The sequence below is a fragment of the Vanessa tameamea genome, chromosome 8, assembly GCF_037043105.1.
Source record: "Vanessa tameamea isolate UH-Manoa-2023 chromosome 8, ilVanTame1 primary haplotype, whole genome shotgun sequence".
In the NCBI taxonomy this organism is placed as follows: domain Eukaryota; kingdom Metazoa; phylum Arthropoda; class Insecta; order Lepidoptera; family Nymphalidae; genus Vanessa; species Vanessa tameamea.
Genome location: NC_087316.1, coordinates 3,537,746 through 3,562,571, shown reverse-complemented (window position 1 = coordinate 3,562,571; position 24,826 = coordinate 3,537,746). Strand labels below are relative to the sequence as shown.

The following is a 24,826-nucleotide window of genomic DNA, read 5'->3' as shown; positions in this document are numbered from 1 at the left end:
GATTAGGTAACTTCTCAAATTGAATACCTAATTAACAAAACACTAACTACTATACAAAAGAGGATATATACAGTATTATGTTATCTCTTAGTTTTTTTTTTTTAAATATTTTTGTTCAACAGCAATTTTAAATAAACCGCAATTATCGATGATATTTTTAGCGGGCATCACTATTTGAAGGTCATATTTTTCGATTCTATTGAAAACTGAATATTCAATATACATAATAAAAAACTCCTTGTACAATTGTTGTTTATTGTACATAATTACTTTGACGTTTCCAGAGTTCTCATATTTATCAAAATATAGATGAGTATTTAGTTTTTCGATACGATCAAATAATTTAAGATGTCTAAAATATTTACTCCAACAAATCAAATTCGCTTAACAAACGTCGCTATCGTAAGGTTAAAAAAAGGTGGTAAAAGGTTTGAGATAGCTTGTTACAGAAATAAAGTAGTATCTTGGAGAAATAAATTGTAAGTTAATTATTTACTCTTATTCTACTAAAATGAAATATTTTATCTTAATCTGTCAAAAGACATTAAGATATGTACTTTATTATAATGTATCTTATACTTCATCATCTAATTTAAGATATTTTTGAAATGTGTCATCATAATTTTTCATTATTATATATTACACATTTCTTATTATTCTCTTATAACCTAAAATGAAATAGATATTATATGATATTTATTAAATATTTCAGAGAGAAAGATATTGATGAAGTATTACAGACTCACACTGTATTTACTAATGTGTCGAAGGGTCAAGTAGCTAAAAAGGATGATTTGGTTAAAGTTTTTGGTAAAGATGACCAAACTGAAATATGCAAAGAAATATTGGAGAAAGGTGAATTACAAGTTTCAGATAAGGAAAGGCATTCACAGATAGATTCACTTTTTAAAGATATTGCTACTACCGTAGCAGACAAATGTGTGAATCCTGAAACTAAAAGACCATATCCAGTGTCTATCATAGAAAAGGCAATGAAAGATATACACTTCTCAGTGAATGTAAATAAGAGTGCAAAACAACAATCTCTTGATGTAATACCTTTAATAAAAAAAGATATACCACTTGAACGGGCACAGATGAGAGTAAGAATTTTGTTGAGTGGAAAAGAAGCTCGTAAAGTGAGAGACAAAGCTGTCAAATTAGCTACTAATGTTGAAGAAGAGCATTGGGAATCAGGTACAGCAAATGTTATATGCCTTATTGATCCTGGAAGCTTTAGAATTTTAGATGAATTGATTAAAACAGAAACTAAAGGCACTGGACAGTTTGAATTATTAAACCTTAAAGAAATGATTGAAGGCGAACAAGCACTATAAACTTGTCAATTATCTATAATATATATATTAATTATAAACTTTTTAATATCTTGTAAAATAAATAATTATTTTTGTTAATGTTTTTTTTTTTACACAAAAATTAATAGATGAGAATGCCATAGATAAATAAAGCTCATTAATCGTATTTGTATAATCTGTATTTACCACTTTTTTGTGTTCTTGCCTTATCTCCAAATCGATTATTTCATAATTTGTCGTTCCTTTGTTTTAAAATATAACTGAACTTGATTATTTTTTTTAATCTACTTAGGATAAATAATCCTTTCGATTTTATGTTATCTTCAGCCTAAATACAGATACAAAATAAATTAATAACTTTGTTTATTAAATTTAATAATTAGTCAATACAATAAATTTGAGTGAAATATATATTCAATTTATTAATTTATTACAAAACTCAAATAAAATAACTTAGTAAAAAAAACTTTCAACAAAAAACCGGTATTAAATCGAAACATATAATGGAACGTTGAAGTGAATGTACCCATCAGCAAATGAATGACAAATTAAAAAGTTTTATTTTTCTTATATTGGTACGAGATTTTATTGATTGTTTTCTTTCAAGATTTTCGGCCAGACGGCGACTGAAATTGCAAGTTACTGTGATATATTTATTTTCAATATTAAACTATTCTTATCAAACAATTAAATGAGCAGGGATATCGAGTTATGTCTATAAGTAATGGAAGGTACAGAACTGGGTGGCGACCAGCAATTCTGTTTGAGATGGAACAATTTTCAAGCAAATATAACTTCTCAATTCGAGGCACTGCGCGATGATGAGGACTTCGTGGATGTCACCCTGGCATGCGAGGGACACAGGCTCGAAGCCCACAAAGTGGTTCTTTCGGCATGTAGTCCTTATTTCAAGGAATTATTTAAAGTAAGTCCATCTTTCACTCCCCACACTTTGATGTGTCACCATTACAATGACTCTAGTGAAAGTTGTTATGTATAAAACACTTGATCTACTTACAAATGCCATGTCTCGCGATCCAGTTAAGTATTCGTGATTTCATTATTTGTACCTACTTTAGAATTCTGTTTCACAATTTCTAATTAATACGTTAGTATTGGCGCACTATTAAATTATTTTATTTGAAAAAGTCACATTTTGTCTTCAAATTTATCAAAATTGTACAAAATCCCTTTCTAACAGTTGTCATGTACTTTTCCTTTTTCTACATGTTTTCTATTATAAGACACATTTTTTGTTATAAAATCTTATTAAAATCTATTATTTATTAGTAATTTGAAATAATACTATATTTTTAATGATGGTGGAAAAGTTATAGAACATTTCTTCTTTAGTTAAGTGTATCACTACTATCAGTCCATATTTATGTGATTGTTGAGAAAATAACGTTAAAATTATTACAAAGCCTCGAAACATACAAAAGCTTTACATAAAACATATAATATGTGTGTATAAAAATAGTTTCGAAATAACCTATATCATAAAAGTTTATTTTTCTAAACCAGCATTATTTTTTTTTTTATTTAAAGAGTATGGTCCCACTACAGTTACAAATGGGCCAATTAACCACCAACCATTTTATGAAATCACTTTATTGTAAGGTCTTTGCCCTTACTAGTAGTATTACTTATTAACATTTACTTTCTGTTTTGTCAATTATTGTCATACAATATCATTGTGAATGGAACTTATATATTTAGTCATGTGACCAAATTAATGATATTTAATTTTTTTTTCGTTAAATCAACATTTCAATAAATCGAGTGGATTATATTTTTTATTTATATAATTTATTTTATCTTTATTTGATCATTAATGACATTATAGAAATTTATGTTATGTAAAAATATTTGGCTTGATGTTTTAATTAAAAAAAGCTCATAATAATTTGATACAATTTATTTTAATTGTATAACACATGTGTGATATTTTAGCTAACTATATATATATCAATTGTCATACATATTGATTTTTAAATAACCTCCAAACTAAATATAGTTTTTAAAACCATTACAATAGCCATACAGAACACATTGTTATTTATTGTATGAGATAAAACTACAGTTATAGATAATGTGTAAAAACTTAAATAAACAATTACCTAGTTTATAAAAATGATAACAGTTACATACTATAATTACCAGTGGATATGACACTGGAAGTAAGGTGTATGTAAAAAGTTGACATTGTTCATTATCAAGATCTGTCAATGACCTGTTACAAAATTGATAAGATCCCTCTAGTACATTGATTGTGTCGACACTCTCAATAAAGGATAAAAATATTTGTAAGACTTGGAATTATTGCATTTATATTTAAATATTTTTTTAGTGTTAAATATAAAATGACAAAAAATTTAAACTTATTTAATTTCTTGAGAATATTACTGCATTGTTGTAATATGATTTAGGTTAACTCAAATTTTCTTTAAAGGCTACTAATTCATTTATATTAAATTTTAAGTATAATGTTTTTTTATTATTGCTAATTTTTGTTTAGGCATGGATTTTTTCTAAACATTCCAATATCTTATTAAATTGGATATATTATTATTATTAAAAATTGAAATTATAAATTTAACAAAAGTTTAATTTATTACAATCTAAATAAAACTTTTTAAATCTAATTAAAAGAAGCGATTTTTTCTACATGTAAAATTTAAATTTTGCCATGTGAATAGTGATAGTGTTTGAATAAATAATAGGTTGTTTTTTCAAATGTGTTAATTATAATCCAAAGATTTTCTTTTCTTGTATTCATTGTTGTAGTAAATTAATTAAGCCAATGGTATATTATAAAAAAACAATGATCATTATGGTTTACATAATAGAAAATTAATTTCTATAATTTTCGTAACAACAAATCTATGGAAAAATATGTGGTATCTCATTAAGTGGAGGCAATTAACCTAATTTGTAGTGACTCTACAATCACTTATTGATTTCAAAGTCACAATATATTTATTTTATAATTCTTTTTGCTTATATAGAAATGTGTATCATTAAGAAACAATTGAACATTTCTTTGATAATAGTAGTATATTCAACAAAATGTTTCTTTTCCAGAACAATCCGTGTCCTCACCCAATAATATTTATGCGCGATTGTGAAGTGTCACATGTTCGTGCTCTTCTTCAGTTTATGTATGTGGGCCAGGTGAATATCGCGCAGGCGCAGCTCAGCGCGTTCTTGCGCACCGCAGATGCGCTTCAGATACGCGGCCTCACTGATTGTTCACAACACAACGACAAAGTAAATAATCATTTTGAATGTCTTAATATCTCTAAAAAACTGGATATGTGTAATTTTCAATATGTAACATTTTTTGCAGAAAGTGAATCGAAAGTCTCCACCTTCCCAACTACGTAATTTGCTCAGCGCCAAGCCGTCACATTCTACCTCCTCCTCCAAAGCCGCAAGCCAAAATGTGGAATCGACGTCTGCCGATGACCCCGAGAAGAATGCAAGTCGCCGTTCTGAGATAAATTCTCCCGATGTTGCCAGAAATAATCTCAACGAAGAAGCTTCCTTTCAAACTTCTAGTCAAACGAGGCCTAATAATGACGACTTTAACCAAACTTGTAACTACCCTACATTGAGGGTGAAAACTGATCTCGAAGCAACTGAAATTAACACTGAAGAAAATGATATCCTCATGGATCCCGGAGATTATAAGGAAGGAGTGGACACGTGCCAAGAATTCAGCGCGACCGACTTGCTCGAACCAAAAATGGAAGTCCTGGAGCAAGAAGCCAGCGACGAGGAACGTTCCAGTTTTCAGCCAATGTACTACAATGAGAACAATACTTTGGCGAATCCATTCGCCACCTTACAAGGTAAATATCTGTCGACGAAATTGTGCGATCGTCCTCGCTGGAAACGGTCACTAATGGTAGTGCTCTCCTCCCACAGGTAACATCGATCTCATGGCCGGAATGAACGCGGAGCTGCGAGACGAGAATTCGGAAGGTAAATACAATTCTCAGTTATATTAGTCACCGTCACGTCATTCACACGCACACGTCGACTCGGACAGCCGCGCCCCCGGCGAACCTCTTGTACATTCTGAACGTATCGGCTAGCAGAGAGCGCGCGGTCTCGTATCGAGTAAGGTGCTAGGCGCGCGGGTGTCGGGGCGACGCCGCCTCCGCCTCGCCGCCGTCCGCCGCCCCTCCGCTCTGCCGCCCTGGAGTCTCCGACGCTCTTAGGATTGTCCAGTTTTAGTCACGAGAAAAGAGTCCAAATTAAAGAAAACTCCCAGAGACGCGGTCGCGTAACTCCAACTCGTATACTCCATCGACATCGAGGGTATCAGACGAGCGTAGGACGATCCTATCGGCGAAGGGGAGGGAAGCGAGGCGGGCGGCGGCGAGGCGGCTGGGGGCCAGTGCGAACGTGGTGTTGTTGGCAGCGGGCGGCGCGGGCGGGCCGGGCGGCGGAGCGGGCGTCCGGTGCGCGCAGTGCGGCCGCCGCTACTCCAACGCCTCCAACCTGCGCCAGCACGTTCGGCTCATCCACGAGGCGCAGCCCGTGGTGTGCGCCACCTGCGGCCGCTGCTTCAAGACGCCGCTGTACCTGCGGCGACACACGCTGGCGCAGCACGTGCCGCGCCTCAAGCCGCCGCCGCCGCCGTCGCCGCCCCCGCCGCCGCCGCCGCTGCCCGCGCTGCGGCCCGCGCCCCACTAGCGGCACCCGCCCGCCCGCCTCCCTTGTCCGCCTCGCCGTATACGTTGACAGCCGCCGTCGGCTCGCGGCGACGCGATCGGTCGCGACGCGCGGGCGAGGGGGGCGACGGCGCGTCTAAAGCGATTTGATGTGGCGACTCAGTCGAATGATTCTGACGGCTTTTGGAGTATTATTGTATCTCTTCGTTGGGTGACATTGTGAAGATGTGGCTTAACGGTATAACAAGACTGTCAGTAGATGTATCTAGTCTGTGATCGGAGTGTCGCCGGGGGCCTATCTGCCGTCACACCTCTCCGCTTATTGCGTGCCTTTCAATATATACCGAGTGCCAGCACGAGTCCCTTCAGCGAGCCCCGTTAATAATTTTATTGTAGTCTTAGCACCATATCGGTATAAGTGTTATTTTTTTTATACACAATTATATTTGCGACATAATAAGGACGAGGGGAAGCCGCGATGGAAAGCCCGCTCAATAGTAAATGAAAAACGCTGGATCATTTAATAATCGGCGTTGCGATGGGGCTTATGAGTAACGGGTCTCGCTGAAGAGAACGCTTGAGTACCTTCCTTTCTGACAATAGACTGATCGTTGTTAAAGCATTTGTTGCAACCGGTGCTGATTTATCATAGGTTATTTACAGGTTACATAATATTATACATACCTACATTATACACGTTATCCGCAGTATTCGACCCGTTCCACCGCCCTCCCTAACGAATAATAAATATTTTCTTATTAGAGTGTAATATTTTGTACTACAAAGCGATGGAATAGGTCGGACTTATCCGTTTTTAGTGTCGAATTCGTGAGTTACACAACCCGCGACGAACAACAATAACAATAGCGATATTTTTATACACAATAGTTTTATCTTTACACAGATGTTATATTGTTGAGTGATTGGACGGCTCCCGGTTTATAGTTTGTACAATATCACAAGTGTTGCGGTTAATATTTGATATCTTGATTTACTTATCCAGTAAATATCTTATACATGATACAAATGATATTTGTTAATGCAATTTTTATATAATTTAATTTGCACGGAACCTGCCAACCCAGTGTGCGTACACTGAACGTTCATATGCGACCGACAGGCTTAGATTAAGTGAAGGTGCATTATCGAATTATTGGTTTTTATATTATCTTTAAACGTCTTCGATTTCGAAATAATCGACTGATTTGTATTTAATTTGTATTTATAAAGATTGCCATTTAAAACGCATCTAGTCATTTAAAAAATCTGCATTTAATTAGGACGTCATGAAGTCGAAGGTATGATTAGGGTTGTGAATTACAATATTAGTTTATCTTTAATGAAATCATAATTAATAAATTTATCTGAATAATATTAGATCTCATATCGTTTACTTTATATTACTCTTGATCTCTAAATTTTTCTCTGCATTTATTTTTAGCGAGATAAATAAATTTAAAATAAAAAATACTTGATAATATATTATTATGTATTGCAGAATATTAAAAAAAAAAGTATGTTAAAAATCAATTGCCAATGTAATCAAGTTATTAGAAAATGTACTTTGGTGAGCACTTTATTTTTTTCTTGAAAATAATTCCATCACTATGTTAAGGCGCAGCTATCGTTAAAAAAAAATGTAATCTCTCAAATTCAATAAAATATTTAGGCGAGGATCTCATAAGTTATATTTATTCAGTCGAAATTAATAAAAAAAATACTTTAGGAATTTTATCACTACAATTATAAATATGTTTATTGAATATTAAACGAAGCTGTTACTATGAGGCTTTATGAGAATATTAAGTTGTTGAAATAGATAAAAAAGAAATATCATTAACAGTTAAACATAATCATCTATAGTTATTTCATATAATATATAATTTTCTATAGCGTTTTTTTTTAATTTTTAAAATGATTTAATAATTAATTAATTATTAAATTATGCACACAACAGATTATATTTATCTTTTACATATTATACCGTTACTATATTACATCTTATAAATGAATATGTTAATGCTTCTACAATATAATTTACAGTGCCATAAATGTAAGTTTAAATTAGTTTAATAACATTTTAGACATGTTTTTAAACAACTATTGAGGTTTATTTTATATGAACGCAATAAAACAGTCAATTTTAAACGCTAATTGCAAATCATTTTATTATATATAATCTATGGTCCATACAATAATGTGAAATAGCTAGAAACTTTTAATATAATCATGTTCATCTGTACAATCGCTTTGTGCAGAATATAAAACCTTTATGTATGTACATAAATTAACGTAATTTTATACTAAACACAAAAAATAAAGTATTGGGAATACAGAATGATTTTCTATTCTTCAATCGACGTTTCGATATAAATAGTTATTTAAAACGTTACGCAGGTTAATGGCATGTAAGTATTTCATTTACCTTGTGTTTTCATTTATGATAGTTTGTTCCATTTTTACCAATAATAAGTTGGCAATAAAATGAGTCTTAGCTGTAATATTAAATAAAATATTATTTTCTAGTCCAAACTATGATGGTAATAAAGAAAAAAAGGAGTTTGATATATTTTAAAAGGCACATACTCAAACAAACTTGAGTTTTACTTCTATGAACATTCGTTTTTATATATAAATAAACGACTATACGTGTAGACTGTACGGGTGTCATTATTTAAACAATTTTGTGGTTCCTGCTGTTTTATCAATGGACTGAGCTGTTTGTAATGATGTTTCTTGTTACTAAGGTGTTGTGGTAACGCCAGGTGCGGGTCGCTGGGACGGGCGACGGAACCGGCCGGTGCCGGACGCGGTGTGGCTCGAGCAGCATCGCCGCGCGCTGCCCTTCGTGCTCAAGCGGGAGAACGAGCGCGGCGCGCCCGCTCCTAGACTTGTGAGACATTTCATTTAATATTGCATTTTGGTGATTCAATTGTATAGTTGCTTATTGCGATTTTATTTACTCAAAGCCGTAGTACATTTGTATGATATGAGAATTGTTTACCAAATAAATAGGGTTCTGTTACTAGTTTCGTAATGTATGTATAGTTTTGATGATCCCGTTTTTTGTTTTAGAGGATATTCTGATGTTGCTACGCTTAGGCTTAGTAATAAAGATATTAATTTATAGGTTCAAAAATATTAATCTTTTAATTGTGATAAACTTCACGCAACCTTCGAAAACATGACGATGGTGAGACACAGGGACGCGCCGACCATTAACGACTATCGTCACGAAGTCATGTAACCGATCGTAGATAAAGCTGGGGGAGGGCGTGGAGATCCGCGAGGAGCTGCTGCGCGGCGTGAAGTGGGGGGACTACCGCAAGGTGACGCGCGGGCTGGCGGCGGCGCTATTCTCGCCCATGGAGCTGGCCACGTGCTCCGTGACGGGGCAGCGCTGGTCGCGCGCGGGGCAGGAGGCGCGGCCCACCAAGCCGCCGCTCGACCGCCGCCGCGTGCACGCGCTCATCTCCTACGTCAGCCGGCACTTCCCCGACGTCGAGGTCAGCCGCATCAAGCAGGTGCTCGCCTACAAGTGCAAGGAGAACTGCGCCGCGCTGCGCATGAGGACCGCCAGGTGACCGCCTAACGGGCATTAGTCTCTTTCGTCGACTGAAACGAATACGTACCCGTCGAACTGAAATGTACGTTCAGATTCAATTCTAATCGATGGTGATCATCCTCATCTTACATTATCGTTCGACGGTGTGACGGTCGTTTCTCATTCATTGTATAATAGAAAATGCTATTTTAAAATAATACATTCCCGATCAACCGTCCGGCCGGTGAGCGGCCGGGGTCCCCCGACTCCGCCGCCGCTCACCCGCGCACTGGAGGCAGTAATACAATTTGAAGCAGGCTGTCGAACTGTTTCAGCGAGTCGAGCAACTACATGCTGAGCGCGGCCGCCCGCCCCGCCGCCGACGACGCGCCCCCCGCGCCCGCGCCCGCGCCGCCGCCCGCGCCCGTGCGCGCCGCCTACGCGCCCTTGTGAGTACACGCACACAGGCAGACACACCTGACGGAGTTCCTAATGCTTTGTACCTAGACAAAATTACAGAAAAAAGATGATCATTTATGAGACGAGTTACATGCTCGTCTATCTATACTACTAATTGTAATTATTCTTCTATTCCTAATTTGTTTGTGTATACTTGTGATTATTAGTCTCAAACAGTGGTCTGTGTTGTCACAGTGAGGGCGCGAAGGGGGGCGGCGGGGCGGCGGGCGAGGAGGGCGAGGCGCCGCACTGATGCCGCCAACTCGTAGTTTTGTACCAAAAAGAGAAACCGAACCGACGGCCCTCGCGCTCGCGAGTCGCCGCCCGCCGGCGCGTCAGATTCGTATTTATTTAGGTGATATTTTTCTATTGGCTACCGAAGGGGTTCCGTCTCCGGGCGCCGGGAGTCGCGCTCGAAGCTCTAGCGATAATTTATCAGGTTCCTAAGACATGTTCTGTAGTTAGGTTCTATTTGCACGAATTTTCGCGAAACACTGCCGCTTACTTCTGAACCCTCTCGTGATCGGTCGTCGGACCGCTTCCTTCGTTTCGTATGTTTAGTCATTTTTATTTCGTTACTGTACCAATCTGAACACGAGGCATTCGAGTGCCGAACGAGGGACCGTTGCAATCGCAAAGTGAATATATCAAAATGGCATAATTTTAGAACTAACATAGATATATTATATAGTCATTTCGTTCTATAGATGTAATGTAAAAGAGAATTTATTTTGGAGTGAGTCGGGTCGGAAATCGAGAAGTCTTCGGAGAGCTGTGATCGTGATGGTTATATGGAGTCATATTTTTAAATACTTATAAGAGATAACGTAACGGCTAGCGGGCGTCGGAGGACGCGCGTCGCACATCTGCACAGGGATGTATTTATCATATCAACTAAGCAATAACTATTATTTGATAATGAAAATTAAAGATTTTTTAATTTTTAAATACTATTTTAACCGAGTTGTTATAAACGTAGTTAGTAAATAACTGAATTCTCTAAAGTCCATGATCATTTATACAGTTCTTTTGAACGATGATCGAATCCTCATAATGGTTACTTGTCACATATGAAACTTCATATCAAACGTTATTTTACGAAATTTTGTACTATTTAGTCGTGTTTATTATGTGTAGGAACAAGCAGATATTGTCCTTAATGGCGACGAAAGATTAACATTCGTTCGTTCTTTTTTATAAATACTCGCTTTTAATATTTTATTAAGCTAAAAATTGGCGACATCGTTTAGCTGTTTTGTCATATTCAATAATTCGCACTGATCACTGATGATACTCAGGTTGTTTTATTCACGGCGTCTCGAACAAATGAGAATTGAAGCAATACTCATAATATCTGCTTGTTGTGGGGCGAGTGCGCTGCACGGCAGCCGGTCGGTGTGCCTGTGCGTTAAGTTACAGTTACCAGAGTTAGGATATTCTATTGTAGTAGTCACGCATCGCTACGTAGGAAATCTTACCGACTTGTAATGTTCTACGATGCCAATCGATCTTTTTAATGCTCAATTTTGCCAAATTTTACTTGCCGAAAGTCTTGTCTATTAATTTCGTCTACTATTTAAACGAAACGCCATTCCGCCCCGTTTCTCCTCGGAATTGTGAGGGTAAGGAAATGGCACGTCTGATTTGCTCAATGGTATGCATTATAATATTCCTTTTGAATTCTGTTCGTACGTTCTAGTAGAAGTTAATGGTCGGCCCAATGGATATATCATTAGAAAATTTTTTAAAAGAAATTTTAATTATAATTATAGTAAAATGAAAAATTTTATCGAGAATATTAAGTATAAATACTTATGTTACGAATGCTCGAGATGCAATATGTTAATTTAGTGCCAAATGATAAGTTAACTCGTAGCAATATGTCGTATCCTAATGCTCTTGTAATTTCTCGCGTAGTGTTAATGACCTAAGAGGTTAAAAGGTTTCTTTTACAAGACTATAATAATATATTTATACAGGGAAAGAGTTAGGTATGTACGGTTCGGATATAAGAATGTTGTTGCGGTATAATACTCATTGTGGCAGGGTGTAAAAATAAGTAGAGGCAGATCGAAATGTTCGGAGAGTTGGCGGGATTTGTACGTCAGGAACTAAATCATAAATGCCAAACACCTCAGCTACATGGTAGTCAGTAATCGTTTCTTTTCACTTCGTCTTCATTATTTTTACACTCTGTTTAAAAAGCACTGAATGAGCAATGGAACAGAGAATTTATTTACTCAAATAAGTTTTTTTTTTTATTATTTATAATATTTTTTACTAAAAATATACATTATTTTGCATTTTATGATTGTAATGGCAGCTGTCCATGTTTGCAGTGAATGATAAAATCAATCACTGTTTAAGGTTTCGTAATTGAATAAGAAACGATACATCGAACATGACACATTGGGCACAAATGTTAGTAAAATTCTATGGCTTATTTTTGCTTGCAATACGTAATTATTAAAACGAGAATGTTTCCAAACTGATTGTTTGTGGAGCCCTTGTTAAAAATCTATATTTTATTAAGTATATTTTCACTGAGCAATACATCTATAAAATTATGTATATAAGAAGAACAACATAGATGCCACTGTGCCCCGAGAGGTCAGTGTTGTGCCAAAATTAAGTGCTAGTCTTTAAAAAAAAAATGTTGTTATCATTTTCAGATTTTTATTTAGTCCAGAATGTGTTTGTTCCTGTGCTGTGAAAATAATATTTTCTAACAAATCAACACTAGGGTGTGATGGAAAATTAGATAATATAGTTGTTTTTTTTTTGTGTCTTAGGTCTTAATTTTAGGTCGTTTATCGAAAATTTATTATTTTTAATTAGAATTTATTTTTATTTACACTATTATACTAAATTGACTCGTTTTGTGATTGTTATTAATAAACTAAATATATATAAAAAATTAATAAAGCAACTATATTGTTTAATTGTTGTGTGTATAGGTCGACAACATCACAGGGTTTGTTGATGTTATTTGTAAAGATATTGATAAGATTGAAAAATATATATAATTGGAATTTGAAGGGCAATTAATTGTATTCCTTCAGTTCTGATAAATATTTACTGTGGTCCATATATATAGTCAGTTGTCGTCCTATGGGGGAGTAGTGATTCAAGTCATAAGTGTAATATATGAAGAGTTGTGTTGGTTTGTTGCTATATTTATAGTATTTATATTAATAATGATGCACATGATGATTTAGCTTTGAGCTCGTGCAATATTATTCCAAATTGTTTATAGGGAAAACTGTTATGATAATTTCTAAATTGTTATATAAATATTTTTATAATTATAAAAGACAAAGGCAACTTGAATTCTATTTTTGTTGTGCATTTATTCTCAAATTTTATCATATTACAATACCACAAACTCATTGTGGACTGTAATGTCTGCATCTGTGAAAATTATTATTAAGCTATGGTAGATGGTTTTTTTATATATTGCTGATATTGTGAGTCAATTCTAGTAATGTTAATTCTCGTTAATTTAGAATAATTTACAACAGTAAACATATTACGATTGCTCAATCGAGATGCAACACTAACTGCAAAATAGACAGAAATAATTTTATATTAATATGTCCTTTTATATTGTTATTTATCTAATAATTCAGTTTTATAATTTGTGAGTTGTGGCAGCGCATGTTATTGTCTTATGTTTATTCTTAATAGAGGCCAAATGTTGACTTGCTTATGTGAGACTGTTTTGCCAAGAATCAGAAAGTATATTACCTACATTGTTTTAAAATAAATGCTTTTATATAAATTGTGTTATTTTATTTTGTACCCTTATAATAGCTAAGTAGTGACGCGATAAAAATATTTATGTAACTGTAAGCAATTTTTCAAATAAGTAAGCCTTAAAGAAAATATAAATTATATATATAGATTAAAGTAGATTCAGTTTCTTTCTCCTGTTCTCATACTTGTTCTCAGGTCAAGGTTTTTTTTCAGAACTAGTGGTAGTTTTTAATTTACCAGTCAATTAGTATGTGTAATGCTTTTATAAGACAGAAGTTTTATGTTCATAATATATAAAAGCGAAATGTCACTAATTAATCACGAAATCTCAGAAACTATGACACAAACTTGAAATTTGGCTTTTTTCCGCTTCTTTCTTTTTTACTTTATTCTGTGGTTATACGTAAGACCAAATAATAGCTAATTCGTAATACCAAATTCGTATCCGTAACCACATCTGAAACCGCCAAACAGCAATACAAAATATTGCTGTGTTTCAGGGTAAGTAATGTAGTGTATTTACAGGCATAAGGGACATATTTTAAAAAATATAGTCCCAATGGTAGGTAACGCATTTTACGTTGTATCAGTTGGTTAATATTTCTTGTACTACTAATGTCTATGGGTTGTGGTGCCTATCAGGTACCCCATTTGGAAGTCCGTTTATCCATTCTACAAAACTTTTGTCATTTTTAATTAAATCTTGCGACAATTATTAAAACAATTTTATATTGTTTTCTAGCCACAAACGTCTTCTAATAGTAAACGGTGTATCACATGCAAAAAGTATACGAGTTTGATATGAGTAAGGTAATATGTGTTTGGCCGTCTCATAAACAAATTTTCTATCTCAGAACGGGTTGTCTATTGTTCAATTAAATTATTTGCTTATTATTTATACAGGTTTATTGGTAATTCGACGTATTCCCGTTAGGAGGTGATAGGGGTGACTATTTACGATAATTTTAACCCCCATATGCATGATGCAAAAGTGAACCATTTTTGAGTTATCGTGTTTTTTAGATTTTTTCAAAATAAGTCAAAAATGCAACTAATAGTCACCCCTATCACCTCCTAACGGGAATACGTCGAATTACCAATAACCTGTATATTAATTGTAGAAATGGAATACTTTTAAAGTAAAGTGGTCAATGTCAAATTGAATTATAAGTTTTGACAGATGACAGCTCAGTGGGAAAATAATCACCAAAGAGTATTTATACACTACATTTTACTACACTACGTTAAAAATCACAACTCACAGTCTCACAAGGCACAAGTAATCGGTAAATGACAAACGTGAAAGATAATGACTTCCACTGTTTACGAATTATTTGTATTTATCTGAAAAACAGTGTCTGTTTGCTTAATTTTATATGATTTATTTTACATCTGGGTTATTTATTGTATTAGATGGCGTTTCCTCAACCTAATGCACAAAGAGGCTAGTGAGGTTTTTGTTTACCTTATTATAAAGCAATGTCTAGGCAGGAAACATAATTTAAGTTCTTTATATATTTATTTCTAGAACTAACTAATAGAAAAATATTAGAGGAACTTCAGCTTAAAAAGCAGATGCTGTTGAAGCAGGGAGCTGTGGCGCCTCTTACTGCCACTACTATTTCCTTGGCTCAACCAAGTCCTGTTAGCCAGCTGCCTATGTGCTCTATTCCTCCCCTTTCTGCTACAGCTGTGAGTGAATTTAATAAAAAATTTAAATGAAGTCCTAATACTGTTACTAAAATAATAATGTTTATAATTTGTTTTTATAATAGGTTAAATTTTATGTTTGCCGTTTTTCAGGGTTTTCCACAACTACCTGAAGCTAATATTGTAAATACAAGTCATAGAGCTGCTTTACAGCACGCAAACGCAACATCTTGTGGTTACTTTGTTTCACAAGATTCTTCTTTTGGTAACCAAATACTACCAGTTCTACCGAGATTCGATAATAAGTGAAATTAATATGTCTGCACTTATGAAACTGAAAACTCTTGAGGGTCATTTAGGTGCCCTTTCTGGATTTTCAGAACCTAAAATAGAGCTTGAACAATATGAAACACCAGCACATATAGCTGCTGTGGCTCTTTACACCATGCAGGTCTGTGTTTTGTAGCTTATACTGATATTATTTATTATTAATATGTATGTTTATTAAGATGAAGTATCTTAACTTTCCGATCAAAGGTGTTAGGATAATAAAACATGCCTTAAATTTACCTAAGCCAAGTAATTAGCTAATATCTCTTGCTATGTTATGCTCTTATAACAATTCTTGATTAAACCAACTTTATATACAACACTGTGCCACTTAACTAATTATTAAGTTTCAATAATAAGTTTACCAACATTCAAAATACTACTTTTAGGCCAGTTTATAATGAATAACATAAATTATTCAAGCATAACAAACAATAACATGTCAAATGGAATTTGAAAGTTGGTATGGGCTATAAGATATAAGATTCAATGCCAACAGTGAGTTAATTTTATATTCCCCAGAGTTACTTTATAGTTCTATGAACATAAAAAATGTTCATAAACATTAATTCAAACATATTTTTACTATTAAAGAAAGCTAATAAGTATTGTACAGACATAAATTAACCATATTTAATAAATTAAAACCTAAATTTCTCCAATATGTAGACTCAATATGAAGCTCTTGAGAATAAGTTAGTCCTAGATGCTGGTTGTGGGCCCGGTATGTTGGGCATTGGTGCATCACTATTGGGAGCAGGAATGGTTGTAGCGATGGACATTGATGATGGTGCCTTAGAGGTATTACAAGAAAACATTGAAGAAATGGAAATTCCTACCATTGATGCCGTTCAATGTGATTTTCTCAATTCAAAACATTGCAGGTATGTATCACAAGCATAGATTATTTATTTAAATTTTGATATATTGTTTTGAATAATAAAGCCAATTAAAGAAAAAAACAACCACAGATCCAAAAACCTAAAAGATATAATTCTATTACTATACCTTGGATCAATTGGACTTTCCCCATTCAGTTGCTGTCATAAAAACAAATCTGCATATATTATAAAAGAATAAGGATAGTTTGTTTAAACATGTATATGAATGTTTTTTTTTTTGAATTAGCTTCGTTAAGGTCAAGACCAAAAAGAGGTTTTTGAAGTAGTTCTTGCAAGTTACATAGACTGCTGGTTGCTAGTAAGATATTAATGTAAATATTAATTTACACCAATTATATTTTAGATGGGAAAATTATTTTGATTCAGTTTTAATGAACCCACCGTTTGGTACTAAAAATAATGCTGGTATAGATATGAAGTTTCTCAGGATGGGTTTGGATCTCACTTGTGACAGTGTTTACTCCTTACACAAATCATCAACAAGGTATTAGTTGGTAATTAATTACAATCAAGCATATTAAATTAATACAATAAGTTTGTATATGTTACTGGATAATTTATTAAATGAAGGAATTAGTTAATAATAAATTTAGTAAGAGTATAGGTTGTGTGAAATTAATGAATGGTGCATATGGTTTGTTATGGACTAATTTGAATTAAATTATAAAGACATTTAACTAACTTAACATATAAGATACTATACCTAAATTGAACTATCTAAATATTGAGTGTTTTATTGTTGTTTGATTTTTCATAATTTCTAGGAGTTTATAATTATTAATTGGTTTACGATGTAATTTTTATATTTATTATAAACTTAGTCCTTTCAATTTTGTTATACATATGTATGTATAAAGATAACTGATATCATTGGCCATCTCAAACAATCTAAATAATTCAATATTTATTGTAAGCATTTGTTTATTTAATATACTTGAGGATGTATGAATACAAACATATAGTTACATTTAAGATTAAAAGACATAATTTACAATGTTAATACAATAAATTTATGGTAAAATTAATTACTGAATTAATGAATGAAAATAAGCTGTAATTCTATTTATAATTCGCCATTTTCTTACAGAACACATATACAAAAGAAAATTAAAGAATGGGGAGTAAAAGGAAGTGTTATTGCAGAACTTCGATACAACTTACCAGCAACTTACAAATTCCATAGACAACAAACTAGAGACATTGCTGTCGACCTATGGAGGATACATCATGTAGAATCATGAAATATAAAACAATATGACCGAAAATTGTCAATATCAATGATTTTTTAAAATAAATAGGCATGTTTTTAAATATTGTAAATATAAAATGCAATTGGGAAAATTAAAACATTTTTTTTATAAGAAACATTTATTTTAAAGTTTATCAGTCTTCACCTAGCTTACAGTCGAGCTTTGAATATGATTAGTTAAATAAGCTTTAAGCTTCATAAATTAATATAAAATGCTGCAAATACTCATTGGAACAAAAAATATCTTAAAAAAGTATATTTAAATAATTTTGTCGATATATTGTCCCATATCAACCTCTCAATATAGAAATGCACTCGTGGAAAAGTATATACGAAATGTCAAATCACTAATCTCCAAACTGAATATTCTGAGCAAGTTTGATGGTGCCGGAGTAGTTGACGGTGACGGTGGAACGGCGCATGTAGTTCTTCCAGCTGTCGGAGCCGCACTCTCGCCCACCACCCGTAGCCTTCTCCCCGCCAAAGGCTCCGCCCACTTCCGCGCCATTTGTCGGGATGTTCACGTTAACAATGCCGCAATCCGAGCCGTGGGGTCCAATCCACTGCAAGACAATTAACATTTAGAGAACTATTCAGTAGAAAGTAGTTTAATTTATACCATTAAAGCCATTTTCCCTTATAAATATTATGAACTATGAGTGAATGGTCATCATTAATGACATTTATAATTTATTCTCTAATGTATAAATAACGCATAAATATCTCAAAACGTAAGTGATATTTATTTCAAAATTGTAAATTATAGTCATTATTCTTATGTTTATATATTCATTTCTGAATTGATTGCTGAGACAGGAAGTAATTTCAGAATGACAGTATATATTGGTAAAGGGTGATTGGTGTTACCTTAAATACGTCGGCCAAATTTTCAGTGAAAAGACTGGACGATAAACCCTGGTCGACTTCATTGTTGTACTGAATGCCGGTGTCCAGGTCGGGGATCTTGATGCAGTATACGATGGGCGCAAAACATTCCGACTTCACGAGCGGGGAGTCGTGGGGCAATCCCGTTATTATTGTTGGCTCCACGAAGTATCCTTCACGCTCAATAACCTGAAAGAAGTGAATTATTGAATCTTAATATAAAAAAGGTCCATTGATGCAAACAAAAAAATAATTATTACCTAAAAAAATATCAGGCCACATTTATTGTCGATCTTATTAATAGAGATCACCACGATAATGTTTGAATCACAAGCGACCATAAAAAAGCGTAATATTTTAATAGGAGATATATATAATGTATATATAACTTAAAATTAAGAGTATCGATAATTAAAATTTAAAAATAATTTAAAAGTATAAATGAATTGAATATTCGACCATTTCTATTGTACACATATCTAAATTAAAAAAAATATATTTTATTGCTCACCGAGACCCTAGATGACCACTTTTTTACATTGCCTTTACGTCGACCTTTCGAATTGCATTAATTAGATCAGAAACAAAAATTGGATTCACTTTTTGTTACTCCATAGTGGCTTAATTTTAAATTTAATAAAATTTACGACTTGCTAGCCTTTTTGAGTTTTTTAAACAAGAGGAACATAGAAACTTTATAGTCCTGACTAATAGTAAATCCTATCCTATCCTAATGGCTTTAATGTTTTATAGAACACTTGAATATTCGTAACGTTTTAGTTCAAGCCAATCGTCTTACTTTTCCTCCGAACTCAATCGTTCCTCCTTGCTTGACAGCTTCAGCGACTGTCCTTTTGTAGGCTTCGACGGCGGTAGGCGTATGCAGCGGGCCAATCAAGGTTTCGCTCAGCAGGGGATCACCAATCTTAGGCAGCACACTCGCGTATGCCTTCTTCAACCTTGATACTACTTCAGGGAACAGCTGTTTCGAAATTGTTATTTATGTTTAATTGACAGTACAGAAGTAAACCAGATACTCTATTCCTTAAAAAAATTTAAAATAACATCATAATCAGTCAAGAAAAGCGAATACGTCTGCATTTATTGCAATACTAGAAGATGTTCAATAATGACGGAATTGCCCCTCACCCGCTCGTGTACGAGCAGCCGCCGCGTGGTGGTGCAGCGCTGGCCGGCCGTGCCCGCGCACGCGAACAGAGCCGCGTTCAGCAACAGCTCCACGTTGGCGTCTGAGTTCACCACGATCGCGTTGTTGCCGCCCAGCTCCAGCAGGTGACGGCCGAAACGCCTCTGTACCTCCACACCGACCTACATGACGTGAACGTTTTATTATGTTATCACTCATTCTCATATTCTCGTGGGATGACTGACGATCAAAAGATCAAATCTAGTCGTGACATACTTTACCAAAATCGTCAACTAACCATCTCCGGATTACTGCAGAAATTTTTTTAACAGAAAAAACGAGTAATTTTTCTGTGGCCGGATTCGAAGTTGGTGCCCAAGTAAAGGCATTCAATGCGATCGTCTTAATAAATTAACGGTATGACAAACATAAAGTTAAACTTAGTAAATAAAACTACATTAATTACCTCCTGTCCTACTGCGGTGCTTCCAGTAAAAGACACTAGTTTCATCCTGTGATCACGCACGAGCGTCTGTCCGATGTCCTTCCCACCTACACAGAGCGCGGCCACCGCCCCCGGGATGTTGTTCTTGACAAGAACGCTCTCGACTATCTTAGTGACGGCCACCGCGGTGAGGGGAGTCGTGTCTGATGGTTTCCATACGCTGACGTCTCCACAGACCTGACAGCAACAAAATTTAAAATTAAAATACGGCTACAGCAATACGCATTTATAAAATTCTTATGTTCCTTTAGGTTTATAATTTGTAGGTAAACATTTTTACACGTAATAAAAAATTAAAATTTGCACCTGAAAACATGCTTATTGCTTACTTTATAATTAGGATTACATAAACAAAAACATACATAATATCTTCGTACAATATCGATTTTTTGTATTGTTATCTTCGTTGAAGACAAATACTGCGTTGGTAATGATTAACATTAGTGGCATAACCAAATGTGGGTTAGATAAGATAAGACTATTACTAAGTAGTTTCTGATAAAATTAGTTCAAATCTCGCTCAATCAATTATTTAATAAAAAAATGAAATAAAATCTAATACCTACATATACCCAACTATGTGATATTTTACAAGTAAGATATTTGACAAGTGTTTAGTGTATAGGTACCATAGCGATAGCGCTGTTCCATCCGAAAACGGCAACTGGAAAATTGAATGCGGTAATTATGCCAATAGCGCCCAGTGGGTTCCATTTTTCGATGAGCACGTGTCCAGGTCGCTCCGAAGGAAAGATAGTCCCCGGTAGGGTGCGAGACAAGCCAAGAGCCAAGTCGCAAACGTGGATGTATTCAACGACTTCTCCGATGGCTTCGGGTAGAATTTTTCCTGTGACATAAAAAAAGTTTTGTATAAGTAATTAGTCAAATCGCTATGTATTTTCAAGATACCCTTAAAGATTGTCTTACCCATTTCTAAAGAAACCAATTGTCCGAGAGGTTGTAGTTTTTCTCTGAGTGCATCACCAATTTGCCTAACGATCTCTCCTCTCGCAGGCGCTGGCATTTCTGCCCAAGTATGCCACGCATCCTGAGCGGCTGTAGCACAAAACTCATAGTCAGCTTGGCTAGCCGATTGCACTTCAGCAATAATTTTTCCATTTGCAGGACTGTAAGATTGGATTACCTAGAGAAAAAATAATAATAGTTTTAGGTATTGATTTTGATTGAAGATAAATCTAATTTTATAAACCAAACAAACATGTAAATGTATAAGTTACCTGGCCATTCGCCTTCCATTTTCCATTGAACACACCCACATTGTTCTTTTCCAAACCTAAATCCTTTAAAAAGGAATATTTAGGATCATCTATAAGGTAGGTGGATGCGTTTCTAGCCATTGGCAATCGCAAAGGCAGAGCTATGACTCTACGACACAGTACACGGTTCATCAGTAAACCAGTCATGAACGAATGCGATCGTATTACTTGGTATAGCTGAACAAAGATAAAACAATCTTGTTTGTGAACAATAAAACGTGTACCATTGCCTTATCAAATTACCGATAAATTAGTTGCCGGGTCAAGACATTGAATAAATATCATTCATTTTATAATTATACTTTATCAAACATAAAACTTTCTTGCAGCAGTAACATTTTTAGATCGGTGTTCAAATTCATGTGTATTAATTAAGTATTATTTGCGTTATTCCGATATAGGAATCAACGAAAGAAATATTTATCGTTTTATTATTATTATGATAAGCATATTTAAGGAGATAATAACTTTTAAGGAGCTTCGAAATATTAGATAATACGTCGATGTATTAATCAATTATTATTATTATAGAGGTTTGAAAACATATTATCAACTTCGAAGGCTAAATTAAACAATTAATTATCTTGGGTTGATTGTAATGTTGATTAATAAACACGACACATATAATTACCTACATCTTATATTTATTCTTTTATAAATAAACTTTGTACACAACTGGCAGTTACATTTATGTAGCTTTATCTAACAAAACTAAGTCAACATCAATATTGTTTGGTCAATGTTCTTGCTAAGATAGGAAACAATTTTACAATAAATAATGCAATTATACTACATGATAACACATAAACTTTTATCGTCATCGAGTTTCCCTTCTCTCATTTCTTGTGCCTTTTGTGCGAGGTATGTATTCTGGTCTCTCTTAATCATCCATTCTGGCAAAGGTTTCTCCCAATCAGTAGGCGGTGACTCTCTCTTCTTCCAAGTATCATTTTGATAGTGTGCTGTTAATCGTTTCAAACGACGGATCTTTTCACTTTTGATTAATGCATCCTGTTCAGTAAAATTTATAATAATTAATACAATAAAATTGTAAAATTATTAAACTGGGCCATTTTTTGAATAATAAGCAGTAGTCCTTTTATTATGAAATTGAACTAAAATCTACAAGATATTTTTATACCTAATTATCATTGGTTAAACTCTCCAGATCATAGCTTTTGTTTCTGCTTTTTACAAGAATGACAAAATATTTACTTGATAATTAAGATAAATAATATATAATACTTCATTAATAATACTTTTATTGCTACCATATAAAATACTTTCTGAGAAATAGAGCTGAAGGTTCAACAGCCAAAAGTAAAAATAAGTGTCCCTGTGCATTAAGCGGGCAGGTCGCCGCGGTCTAATGATTCCAAAGTATACACAAGTCCGCACATTAGGCGGCTCGCGGACAGTGGCCATGTTCTGATGGCGCGGCCAATGGAGATATCGTGGCTGTAAACAATGCTAATTGGCCTTTGCGGCCAACGAAGAATGCCATTTTTTATGAAATAATACTTATGCGCAATTGTCGCGACGGCCACACGTTTTTTGGATGTACAAGATGGCATTCGATAAATACTGTTTAATTTTAGAAAAACAATAACCTTTTTTTTAAGGTGGATTAAAACAGAAAAGCCTTATGAGATCAATCATCAAATGAATATTCAGATAAAAATTGAAAAAGGCAATTATGGTTAGAATTGACAACAGGCAGGGCATTGACAATTGGCAGAGCAAATTTGTCAGAAAAAGAAAAAGGATAACCTAACCTAACTTAACTGTGTCTAATAATTGAGTATATACATAGATTGTATTCTAATTAAATTGATATTTTATTAATTTCCACTTCATTCAGTTTAAGTGAACTATCAAATAACACATTATTTGATATTTTAGTTTTGGCTAGCAAATGATGTATAAAAATTAATTTCAAAATATTAAAATTTTATTTTTGAATACCATATAAATTCACCTAATGAATCTGGTTACCAGTGGTGGCTGATACTTTGAATTGATCACTGTGGTCATAGCTGACTTGGGTAGCCTGGCTGTCTAATGGCCATTACATTAAATTATTATAGTTCATATAAATGTTAAAAAATATACTCACAGCCGCCTTTGTGTCGTTATCCTTGACCCATTTGCAACAATTCACATAATCCTTCTTCCATTGATTGCAATCAAGTGATTCACCATGAATAAAGTACTGATGAAATCTTGCTCTAAAACTGGTACAGTCATCATATTCATCTTCATAAATTTCACAATCCCTTATCTGGAAAAAAATAAAATTTCACAGATTATATTTTTTTCTATGTTCTACCGATGTTAAAATGTTATCCATCACCATCAAACATGAGATTCATTATAAACACAAACATAAAATTCAGATGCGCTTAACCGGTCAAACATTTTTAATTAGGGCCATGGTGACTACCCTTTAATAATACTAAGTTAATTTAATTATTTAATTGATATCTATATTCATTATTATTTACCGCCTTCATGGTTTTCTGTTTGACCTAAAGGTTGACTGGCAGAGAATGCCTTCGGGCATTAAGTCAGCCTATTGTCCCATTTACTTTGTGGTGGCCAATAAAGTATTTAAATAAATAAATATCTATTTCAGTTACCTAAAAATTAAAATCAAGCATCGTAAATAAATAAAAACTACTACATACAAGCCATTTTTCTGTGGGATCAATCGTTGGTGATGCTTCTTCACCATTTGTACTGCTTTCTGAATCGTTTTTCCTGTCTATATTTATGTTATCGCTATTATTTTGAGACATATTTTTATCCTGTACAATTTCTCTTCCTTATAGTATAATTAAAAAGTAAGTTTCAATATATTTTATGTTTTAATTCATTATATAACAAATTTAATTGAATAGGAGAATAGTTATTCAAAAAATTGTTTACGAGAAAGTAATGCGAAAAAAACTACAAAAAACAGTACAACTTTTAATGTAGAAAAATCAAACAGGAAAACAGGTGTATATATTGCTTCTCTTAATTATTTTAAATTTAATATTTTGATCTTAACTTTTTAGGTTATGTTTTGACGTTTTGAGGTTACTTTCTTATGTCAAATTATAAATATGAAGTTCGAGCAGCA

General features: G+C 34.0%; 6 protein-coding genes across 8 annotated transcripts; 4 read left to right on the top strand and 2 right to left on the bottom strand.

Annotated features, from left to right (window-relative positions):
* The first annotated feature begins 202 nt into the window (after positions 1–202).
* Positions 203–1,415, top strand: LOC113399912 (ribosome maturation protein SBDS). Its single transcript, XM_026639186.2, has 2 exons — positions 203–479; positions 713–1,415. Exons 1-2 carry the CDS (start codon positions 349–351, stop codon positions 1,335–1,337), a joined length of 756 nt encoding a protein of 251 aa, XP_026494971.1. The 5' UTR covers positions 203–348; the 3' UTR covers positions 1,338–1,415.
* Positions 1,416–1,853: 438 nt separating this feature from the next.
* On the top strand, positions 1,854–13,782 carry LOC113399908 (uncharacterized). Of its 2 annotated transcripts, none has more exons than XM_026639182.2 (8): positions 1,854–2,241; positions 4,401–4,586; positions 4,666–5,170; positions 5,247–5,303; positions 8,764–8,891; positions 9,256–9,578; positions 9,878–9,991; positions 10,197–13,782. In XM_026639182.2, exons 1-8 carry the CDS (start codon positions 2,041–2,043, stop codon positions 10,252–10,254), a joined length of 1,572 nt encoding a protein of 523 aa, XP_026494967.1. In that variant the 5' UTR covers positions 1,854–2,040; the 3' UTR covers positions 10,255–13,782. The 2 variants fall into 2 exon arrangements, with proteins under 2 accessions (XP_026494967.1, XP_026494966.1); XM_026639181.2 differs by having other exon boundaries at positions 9,860–9,991.
* Positions 13,783–15,026: 1,244 nt separating this feature from the next.
* On the top strand, positions 15,027–17,995 carry LOC113399858 (rRNA N6-adenosine-methyltransferase Mettl5). Of its 2 annotated transcripts, none has more exons than XM_026639120.2 (5): positions 15,027–15,201; positions 15,561–15,858; positions 16,407–16,621; positions 16,983–17,123; positions 17,727–17,995. In XM_026639120.2, the coding sequence occupies exons 2-5, from the start codon at positions 15,724–15,726 to the stop codon at positions 17,878–17,880; spliced, it is 645 nt and encodes a 214-aa protein (XP_026494905.1). In that variant the 5' UTR covers positions 15,027–15,201; positions 15,561–15,723; the 3' UTR covers positions 17,881–17,995. The 2 variants fall into 2 exon arrangements, with proteins under 2 accessions (XP_026494905.1, XP_026494904.1); XM_026639119.2 differs by lacking the exon at positions 15,027–15,201 and adding an exon at positions 15,286–15,449.
* On the top strand, positions 15,190–15,716 carry LOC113399801 (uncharacterized protein). Its single transcript, XM_064215698.1, has 3 exons — positions 15,190–15,205; positions 15,286–15,449; positions 15,561–15,716. The coding sequence occupies exons 1-3, from the start codon at positions 15,190–15,192 to the stop codon at positions 15,714–15,716; spliced, it is 336 nt and encodes a 111-aa protein (XP_064071768.1).
* LOC113399857 (putative aldehyde dehydrogenase family 7 member A1 homolog) lies at positions 17,989–21,923 on the bottom strand. The gene is made up of 8 exons (XM_026639118.2): positions 21,664–21,923; positions 21,353–21,569; positions 21,055–21,272; positions 20,387–20,602; positions 19,923–20,102; positions 19,573–19,755; positions 18,756–18,962; positions 17,989–18,451 (listed from the first exon to the last, which is right to left on the bottom strand). The coding sequence occupies exons 1-8, from the start codon at positions 21,847–21,849 to the stop codon at positions 18,236–18,238; spliced, it is 1,623 nt and encodes a 540-aa protein (XP_026494903.1). The 5' UTR covers positions 21,850–21,923; the 3' UTR covers positions 17,989–18,235.
* A 406-nt stretch (positions 21,924–22,329) lies between these two features.
* Positions 22,330–24,641, bottom strand: LOC113399853 (synaptic plasticity regulator PANTS). The gene is made up of 3 exons (XM_026639108.2): positions 24,390–24,641; positions 23,819–23,983; positions 22,330–22,713 (listed from the first exon to the last, which is right to left on the bottom strand). The coding sequence occupies exons 1-3, from the start codon at positions 24,498–24,500 to the stop codon at positions 22,492–22,494; spliced, it is 498 nt and encodes a 165-aa protein (XP_026494893.1). The 5' UTR covers positions 24,501–24,641; the 3' UTR covers positions 22,330–22,491.
* Positions 24,642–24,826: the final 185 nt, after the last annotated feature.